This window comes from Oncorhynchus masou, chromosome 8 (genome assembly GCF_036934945.1).
Source record: "Oncorhynchus masou masou isolate Uvic2021 chromosome 8, UVic_Omas_1.1, whole genome shotgun sequence".
Lineage (NCBI taxonomy): Eukaryota > Metazoa > Chordata > Actinopteri > Salmoniformes > Salmonidae > Oncorhynchus > Oncorhynchus masou.
In genome coordinates, this window is record NC_088219.1 from 5,445,805 (window position 1) to 5,456,121 (window position 10,317).

Here is a 10,317-nt window from a genome sequence, read left to right on the forward strand (position 1 = left end):
CAATAAATGAAGATAACATAATAAATATAGACCAGGGCGTGACAACTGGCGTATAGGTGAAGTCCAAGTGAATGGGTTTCAAACCTGTGTTTTATTCAAAACTTTTCAAAAGATTTATCTCGTCTCCCTACAGGTACTCTGTTCATCAGGGAGAGGTCAGAGTTCGATCCAGAGAAGCTGTCCGTCAGTGTGGTGATTGAAGCCTGTGATGGGGGATCCCCGCCCCTCTCCTCCTTCACCACAGTGCAGGTCCAGCTATCAGACGTCAACGACAACGCTCCCGTCTTCCACCAGTCAGAGTACAGGTAGGTCCCAGCGCTCCCGTCTTCCACCAATCAGAGTACAGGTAGGTCCCAGCGCTCCCGTCTTCCACCAATCAGAGTACAGGTAGGTCACAGCGCTCCCGTCTTCCACCAGTCAGAGTACAGGTAGGTCCCAGCGTTCCCGTCTTCCACCAGTCAGAGTACAGGTAGGTCCCAGCGCTCCCGTCTTCCACCAGTCAGAGTACAGGTAGGTCCCAGCGCTCCCGTCTTCCACCAATCAGAGTACAGGTAGGTCCCAGCGCTCCCGTCTTCCACCAATCAGAGTACAGGTAGGTCCCAGCGCTCCCGTCTTCCACCAGTCAGAGTACAGGTAGGTCCCAGCGCTCCCGTCTTCCACCAATCAGAGTACAGGTAGGTCCCAGCGCTCCCGTCTTCCACCAGTCAGAGTACAGGTAGGTCCCAGCGCTCCGTCTTCCACCAATCAGAGTACAGGTAGGTCCCAGCGCTCCCGTCTTCCACCAGTCAGAGTACAGGTAGGTCCCAGCGCTCCCGTCTTCCACCAGTCAGAGTACAGGTAGGTCCCAGCGCTCCCGTCTTCGAACAATCAGAGTACAGGTAGGTCACAGCGTTCCCGTCTTCCATCAGTCAGAGTACAGGTAGGTCACAGCGCTCGCGTCTTCCACCAATCAGAGTACAGGTAGGTCACAGCGCTCCCGTCTTCCACCAATCAGAGTACAGGTTGGTCACAGCGCTCCCGTCTTCCACCAATCAGAGTACAGGTAGGTCCCAGCGCTCCCGTCTTCCACCAATCAGAGTACAGGTAGGTCCCAGCGCTCCCGTCTTCCACCAGTCAGAGTACAGGTAGGTCACAGCGCTCCCGTCTTCCACCAATCAGAGTACAGGTAGGTCACAGCGCTCCCGTCTTCCACCAATCAGAGTACAGGTAGGTCACAGCGCTCCGTCTTCCACCAATCAGAGTACAGGTAGGTCACAGCGCTCCCGTCTTCCACCAATCAGAGTACAGGTAGGTCCCAGCGCTCCGTCTTCCACCAATCAGAGTACAGGTAGGTCCCAGCGCTCCCGTCTTCCACCAGTCAGAGTACAGGTAGGTCCCAGCGCTCCGTCTTCCACCAGTCAGAGTACAGGTTGGTCACAGCGCTCCCGTCTTCCACCAATCAGAGTACAGGTAGGTCACAGCGTTCCCGTCTTCCACCAATCAGAGTACAGGTAGGTCCTGTTTTCCACCAATCAGAGTACAGGTAGGTCCTGTTTTCTACCAATCAGAGTACAGGTAGGTCCTGTTTTCCATCATTCAGAGTACAGGTAGGTCCTGTTTTCCACCAATCAGAGTACAGGTAGGTCCTGTTTTCCACCAATCAGAGTACAGGTAGGTCCTGTTTTCTACCAATCAGAGTACAGGTAGGTCCTGTTTTCCACCAATCAGAGTACAGGTAGGTCCTGTTTTCTACCAATCAGAGTACAGGTAGGTCCTGTTTTCCACCAATCAGAGTACAGGTAGGTCCTGTTTTCTACCAATCAGAGTACAGGTAGGTCCTGTTTTCTACCAATCAGAGTACAGGTAGGTCCTGTTTTCCACCAATCAGAGTACAGGTAGGTCCTGTTTTCTACCAATCAGAGTACAGGTAGGTCCTGTCATCTACCAATAGGTGGCTGTCATCTTTTTTTATCATGATTAAGGGTAGATCCTGCACAGATGAATTGGCTTTGAGCAGTTTCTGTATCTAGCATATCCTGACATGTTTACAATGAGTCCAGTTACTCTACAGGTCTATGAAGCTAGTTACTCTACAGGTATATGAAGCTAGTTACTCTACAGATATATGAAGCTAGTTACTCTACAGATATATGAAGCTAGTAACTCTATAGATATGAGTCTAGTTACTCTACAAATATATGAAGCTAGTTACTCTACAGGTATATGAAGCTAGTTACTTTATAGATATATGAAGCTAGTTACTCTACAGATATATGAAGCTAGTTACTCTACAGGTATATGAAGCTAGTAACTCTATAGATATGAGTCTAGTTACTCTACAAATATATGAAGCTAGTTACTCTACAGGTATATGAAGCTAGTTACTGTATAGATATATGAAGCTAGTTACTCTACAGATATATGAAGCTAGTTACTCTACAGATATATGAAGCTAGTTACTCTACAGATATATGAAGCTAGTAACTCTATAGATATGAGTCTAGTTACTCTACAAATATATGAAGCTAGTTACTCTACAGGTATATGAAGCTAGTTACTTTATAGATAAATGAAGCTAGTTACTCTACAGATATATGAAGCTAGTTACTCTACAGGTATATGAAGCTATTAACTCTATAGATATGAGTCTAGTTACTCTACAAATATATGAAGCTAGTTACTCTACAGGTATAGGAAGCTAGTTACTTTATAGATATATGAAGCTAGTTACTCTATAGATATATGAAGCTAGTTACTCTACAGATATATGAAGCTAGTTACTCTATAGATATATGAAGCTAGTTACTCTATAGATATATGAAGCTAGTTACTCTATAGATATGAAGCTATTTACTCTATAGATATATGAAGCTAGTTACTCTATAGATATATGAAGCTAGTAACTCTATATATATGAGTCTAGTTACTCTACAGATATATGAAGCTAGTTACTCTACAGGTATATGAAGCTAGTAACTCTATAGATATGAAGCTATTTACTCTATAGATATATGAAGCTAGTTACTCTATAGATATATGAAGCTAGTTACTCTATAGATTTAGTTAAAAATTACATTTAACCAGGCAGGTCAGTTAAGAACAAATTCTTATTTTACAATGACGGCCTACCCCGGTCGAACCCTCCCCTAACCCGGACGCCTCGGGGCCAATTGTGCGCCTCCCTATGGCACTCCCGATCACGGCCAGTTGTGATATAGCCCGGGAACGAACCAAGGTCTGTAGTGGCGCCTCTAGCACTGAGGTACAGTGCCTTAGAATGCTGCGCCACTCGGGAGCCCATTAGGGCCCTATAGATACATGAAGCTAATAAATACTATACATGTAAATGTAACATTTAATATGTTAATGATAAGCGTTGCCAATTATTTATTATTCTGATCTGAATGATTTATTCTGATCATTGTGTTTCCAGGGCGACGGTGTTGGAGGACTCCATCCCCGGGGCAACCATCCTGACCCTGGAGGCCATGGACGCTGATTTCTCTCGGGACAACTGCGGCTTCGACTTCGCCATTGCCAATGGCAACACCGGGAACGTCTTCCAGATCGAGAGCAGCGTGCGCTTCCTGGAGGGGCGGGGCTTCCAGACCGTAGGGACGCTCCTATTGGCCGAGGTGCTGGACTTCGAGGCCGTGCCCCTCTATAACCTGACGGTGGTGGTGTCGGACAGAGGGGTTCCACAGAGGAGTTCTAGCGTTGCCGCGGTGATAACCGTTGGCGATGTAAACGATAACCCGCCGGCGTTTGGCAGGGCGGAGTACGCTGTGTCACTGAGTGAAGGAGCTGGCGCCGGGACAGAGATAATACGACTCACTGCTACAGGTGAGGGAATAGGCATACACACACACACACACACACACACACACACACACACACACACACACACACACACACACACACACACACACACACACACACACACACACACACAAACACACACAGAAATTAAAACGGTGGAGAGGAGATGGGTACTGATTATTTTTTTCCTGAAATGTCTCTGTATCTTTGTCAATCTTGTTGTGCAGCTTCAAGCATCTGTTTGTTGTATTATGACACTGTGTTAAATGCTTTTCTTTCTGTCCTTCTCCCCCCCCATCCATCTCTCCCTCCATCTCTCCCTTTCCCCCAGACCCAGACTCTGCCCCCAACGCAGAGGTCCAGTACAGCATCAGCTCAGGCGATGAGATGGACCTGTTCACCATCGACCAGTGGACCGGGGCGCTGCGGTTACAGCGACAGCTCGACCGCGAGCACCAGTCCTCCCACGTGGTCATCGTCCAGGCCTCGGATGGCCACGGTCACGTCGCCCTGACCCCGATCAGCGTAGAGGTCAAAGATGTGAATGATAACAGACCGTTCTTCCCCATCGAGACTCTGACGGCTAGCATCAGAGAGAACCTGCCGGTCAACTCAGCCGTGACCATACTCCACGCCATAGACCACGACACTGGGATGTACGGCCAGCTGAGATACTACATGGTGGAGCAAGGTCAAGGGTCAGGAGTTACCGGGCGAGAGGCCTTCACCGTGGACCAGAGTTCAGGAGAGGTCAGGGCTAAGATGACTTTTGACTTTGAGAAGGTCAACTCATTTAATTTTGTTGCTCTGGCGATGGACGCCGGTAACCACTCGGCCACGGTGACGGTCCAGGTGTACGTGACTGGTGAGGATGAGTACGACCCCCTCTTCGTCTCCCCAGAGTTCTCCTTTGAGGTTCCAGAAGGGGCGAAGAGGGGCCAGAGCATCGGACAGGTCCAGGCAAACGACGAGGACGGAGGTGTAGACGGTATCGTCCTCTTCTCGCTCCCAAGCTCCTCCCTGTACTTTGACGTCAACAAAACAACCGGGGTGGTTTTCCTCAAGATGGACGGGTCTTCTAGTCGCAGCAGCAGCAGCGGGTTAGGGGGGCGGTCCAAAAGGGAGACCAGGACCATGACACTGGACGTTCACGCCCACAGCCCTCTGGACACGTCCCGGGTCACCACGGCCCAGCTGACCATCGATGTGACCAACACGTCCTTCGGCCTGGGGGCAGACCTCAACGTCCTGCTGATTATCATCATCGCCGTGTCCCTAGGGGTCGTCGTGCTACTGGTGGTCATGGCGGTGGTCATCTTCCTGCTCAAGTCAAAGAGACGCAGGAAGAACAAAGGACGGGACAACAGTGCCGTGGCCTCGGGAACCACGCTGCAGAAACTGGACGATTCCAAATCTGGAGGATCTGAGAGGATCTATCATCAGACGTTACCAGGGTACGCCGGCGACCAAGGTGGAGCAGGGGCCGTGCCCTACCCCCGGGGGGGTTCCCTTGACCCCTCCCACTCCAGCGGACGTGGCTCAGCCGAGGCAGCGGAGGACGATGAGATCAGGATGATCAACGAGTACCCCCGCGTAGCGTCCATCTCCTCGTCCATGCAGGAGCACATCTCAGCCCGCGGGCCGGACTCTGGCATCCAGCAGGACGCTGACCAGCTGTCGGACATCTCCTGTGAGCCGGCCGCCCTGGAAGGAAGCACCTGGTTCAAAGGCAAGAAGCTGGGAGGGAGTCTCAGCGGGACCATGCTGTCTGGACAGCTACCTGTCTACAGAGACGAGCTGGGAGGAGGGTACCTGGGGGTGGGGAGGGGACTCAACATCTCCCATCCTAAAGATTACGCCTTTCCAGAGGACGGGAAGCCCTCTGTAGACGGGTCCCTGACAGCCATTGTGGCCAGCGACGAAGAGCTAAGGGGCAGTTATAACTGGGACTACCTGCTCAACTGGTGCCCTCAGTTCCAACCACTAGCCAACGTCTTCACGGAGATCGCCAGGCTCAAAGACGAGACAGCCCCACAGAACCAGACCAACCCACGCCAGCCCTTCCAGCCTAAAGCCAAGACGGACCCCAAGCCTCGCATCGACCCACCGCCCCTCATCACTGCCGTGGCCCACCCTGGGGCCAAGTCCGTCCCCCCGAAGGTCCCTGTCATCGGACGCACCTTCCCCCACCTGGCCACCCTACGGCGGTCCCCCATTAGCCACGAGGGCTCCATCTCCTCAGCAGCCATGTCCCCCAGCTTCTCCCCCTCTCTCTCCCCCCTCGCCGCCCGCTCCCCGCCGTCTCCCCCTTCGGAGTAACCCAGGGTCCCTCGACCTCCATGATCAGTACCAGGGATCCCATGCTGGACCACAGCCCCGATCACGAGATGAGGATCTGAGGATGACGTTGTTTTAGTTTTTTTTTAGAGACGTTTCTATAATTTATGTTTTATCATATGACAAAGTAAAGGATGCTGAGATCTGGATGTTATATCAGCTCCTATGACACGTGAGAAAGTTGAAGGAAGTTTTTTTGCCTTTAGAGACATGTTTCTCTGGTGTAGTTTTTTTAATAATCTGACAATGTGATTGGTTCTCAGATCTGAACCTTATTTCAGCTCCTATGACACGTGAGGAGATGAAGGATGTGTTTTCGGCTTTAGAGACATGTTTCTCTGATGTAGTTTCTCAGATGAGTTTTAGGCCATATTTCTTCACAACGGAAGAGGAATACAGTGTGGGAACATTTTGTATTAGTGAAGACCGAGTGATTGCCAAGATTGAGGCTCAATAAGATGAACACTAATATTATGAGATGGGTCATATTCACCCTCTTTTCTGAAGGGACATGTGGATTATCATTTTCTACAGGATGGTATTTCTCACCCTGTGAGCCCTTAGACCGAGATATCCCGATATGCAGTGGTGGACCATGTTGTGGGATTGGGGAGGTTAGCATTGACAACAGACCAGCCATCTCCTCCCCTGCTTGTACATCATGACGCAGGCCTCTGAGAATTGCCACAGGGTTAGGAGACCCAACCTCTCGGCTTCGAACAACCATGACTTGGATCTAACCCTGCAGCTGCAGACTGACCCTCCCGTCAGACAGAGGTCCTTAGTAGAGATAAACTGACCTATCGGCTGCAGACTGACCCTCCCTTCAGACAGAAGGCCCTCTGTCATGAAGTCCATAGACACAGTAGATTTTCAGTCGTTTTCAGGTCCCTCCTCGCTGGCTGGTCAGAGAGATAAAGGATTCCACTATTCCTCTATTTGACTTCCGTCTCTTCACATTCTAGATCTCCATTAAAGACTTCAGTGTTCCGTTGTGGTGGTCTCACAAACAAACGGACTGCTTTACATAACAAAACAAAATGGCTGCTTTCAAAATGGCTGACGTTTCCCCTTCTGTGGATCCAATGGACCAAGTACATGTGTGTTGAAAAATACATTATAAACTAGCCAGTGTTTTGTACATTGGAAACGAGGAACCGAGGCTAATGTTTTCCTTTGTTGCTACGGAAGACGCATTCTTTTCTTTTGGTTGTATTTTTTACATATTTTTATATTGACCTTTTGATTTCTGATTTGAAATGCCAGGTTATCGTTTCATTCTATTTAGATATATGTATATTTGTATGTGTGTGTATGTACGCCAGCCACATTATCTATGTGTTTTTCCTGTCATAGATTTTAGAGAGCCACCATCTTATGTCTTTGTGGACTCGTGACATTTGTGACGTGAGTGAGTGGGGAACATTTTGTGTTTTGATCATTATTTATATGAAGGAAATGAACTGCTGGCCATGTCGACAGCAGGCAACCACGTTCACTTTTCACCGTGCTGTAATTGTATCTGGAAAACGGTGTTTTATTTTCTTGTCAGAATGTAGATCTTCTCAAAATCCCGGCAAAGCGATGTAACGATGATCAGAGATCATTGGTCACTGCACTCAAACTCTTGTCACCAAAACCAGACCTGTCCTCCTTGTTAGTAAACCGTTATAAACTGATATGTAGTGGAGGTGAACAGGACTCATGCTCTTGTGATAAAAATCTGCGTCACCCCGGGAATGTCCTCTTGGCTTAATGTTTAAGACGTTGGTTTTCCGTGTTGGAGACCAGGGTTCAGATCCCGCCTGTGACATATACACTAGACTCAGTGTAAGTAAACTGGCTTTACACAGCAGCACACATTCTCAATGGAATTCATGGAGAATTCCATTTCCTGTTCCTGTTCCTGTCTTTTGTATGAAGTGCTTCCGGCTCAACACAAAGGTCAATGGTGTGATGTCATCGCTCCGTATGATGACTTGTAAAACTGAGAAGTGGTTCAACTTCATACCGTAGAAATACAATGCATAGAACATAGATTGTAGAATGGTTAAAAGGGTTTACACAACTACTTTTAAAGGTAGCAGCACAAGAATTTAACTTCAATTAGACCTGTCACCTGATGCTTCCAAAATCAACATACTGTGTGTTCTATCTATGCAATCTATTTCTATGGTTTCAGTGCTCCAGTTCTCGCTCTGTCGTTAGATGTGTCTTACCAGGAGGTAGGGTAGGTAGACGAGGTTATCCAGGGTCCATGTGTTTCTCTCATCACCCCACCCTCCGTGTCCTCTCCACGCTCCCATTGTTTGGGCTCTGTCCTGGACATCTGTTAACCTAGCAGGCCAGAGGCACACAGCTTTACCGCAACACTAGATGTGTCCCAAATTGCACCATATTCCCTATGTAATGCACTACTTTTGACCAGAGGGTTCTGACCAGAGGGTTCTGTTCAGACGGTTCTGTTCAGAGAGATCTATTCAGAGAGATCTGTTCAGAGGGTTCTGACCAGAGGGTTCTGACCAGAGGGTTCTGTTCAGAGGGTTCTGACCAGAGGGTTCTGTTCAGAGGGTTCTGACCAGAGGGTTCTGTTCAGAGGGTTCTATTCAGAGAGATCTGTTCAGAGGGTTCTGTTCAGAGGGTTCTGACCAGAGGGTTCTGACCAGAGGGTTCTGTTCAGAGGGTTCTGTTCAGAGAGATCTGTTCAGAGGGTTCTGTTCAGAGGGTTCTGTTCAGAGGGTTCTGTTCAGGGGGTTCTGTTCAGAGGGTTCTGTTCAGAGAGATCTGTTCAGGGGGTTCTGTTCAGAGAGATCTGTTCAGGGGGTTCTGTTCAGAGAGATCTGTTCAGGGGGTTCTGTTCAGAGGGTTCTGTTCAGAGGGTTCTGTTCAGAGGGTTCTGTTCAGAGGGTTCTGTTCAGAGGGCACTATATAGGTAATATGGTGCCAATTGGGACACACACACTGTCTTCTCCAGTATTACTTTTCCTGTTGTTTAGTTCAGTGTGTGTTGAGTCAGGGGTGATTAGCAGCAATGTGATGCTCTCCTGTTCCTCACATGTCGCTTTCAAATAAACTGGGAACTCCAATCCTCGTAAATCTCAGACTTTTGAATTCAGTGCATTCAAAACAACTGGGAACTCTTCACGAGCTCCGATTGGGGAAAAAATGTTTTGAACGGTCATCCAACTTAGAATTCCAAGTCAGAAACTCGGGCATCTTTCTAGAGCATTGACTTTCCGACCCTGAAGATCACTGACGTCATGATTTGACATAGTTTTTTTTTAGAGTTGCCAGTTGTCGTGAAAGCACCATAAGGGATAGTTTGGTGAACTCTGCTGTGCTGCCTGATGATATAATTCTACCATACCAACAACTGTCTGCCTGCCTCTCGCTAATCTGGCGCTAACTCTGTCAGCCCACTAAACGGGCGGCAGGTAGCCTAGTGGTTAGAGCGTTGGGCCAGTAACCAAAAGGTCAAATCCCCAAGCTGACAAGGTCAAAAATATGTCGTTCTGCCCCTGAACGAGGCAGTTAACCCACTGTTCCCCTGAACGAGGCAGTTAACCCACTGTTCCCCTGAACAAGGCAGTGAACCCACTGTTCCCCTGAACAAGGCAGTTAACCCACTGTTCCCCTGAACAAGGCAGTTTAACCCACTGTTCCCCTGAACGAGGCAGTTAACCCACTGTTCCCCTGAACAAGGCAGTTAACCCACTGTTCCCCTGAACAAGGCAGTTTAACCCACTGTTCCCCTGAACAAGGCAGTGAACCCACTGTTCCCCTGAACAAGGCAGTTAACCCACTGTTCCCCGATGGGCCGTCAATGTAATTATGAATTTGTTCTTAACTGACTTGCCTAGTTAAATAAAGGTTACATTTAAAAACATGGGATGAGCCTGGCCTCTCACTAACCTGGTCAGACCACTAAACATGGGATGAGCCTGGCCTCTCACTAACCTGGTCAGACCACTAAACATGGGATGAGGATAGGGTGCCATAGGGCTCTGGCCCAAAGTAGTGCACTATATATAGTGAATAGGGTGGCATAGGGCTCTGGTCTAAAGTAGTGCACTATATATAGTGAATAGGGTGCTATGTGGGATTCAAAATTGAAGACTGCTGCCAACGATTCAGCAGCACACAGAACAGAAATTGTCTGTATGTGTATTTGAAAAAGCAGAG

General features: G+C 48.7%; 1 protein-coding gene across 1 annotated transcript in view; it reads left to right on the plus strand.

The window, feature by feature from the left end:
• LOC135544020 (protocadherin-16-like) overlaps positions 1–10,021 on the plus strand; it is a 279,018-nt gene extending 268,997 nt beyond the window's left edge. Inside the window, 4 exon segments of the mRNA XM_064971357.1 lie at positions 134–305; positions 3,413–3,822; positions 4,130–6,088; positions 6,091–10,021. Coding sequence (XP_064827429.1) covers positions 134–305; positions 3,413–3,822; positions 4,130–6,088; positions 6,091–6,197 — 2,648 coding nt within the window. The 3' untranslated portion in view covers positions 6,198–10,021.
• The last annotated feature ends 296 nt before the right edge of the window (positions 10,022–10,317 follow it).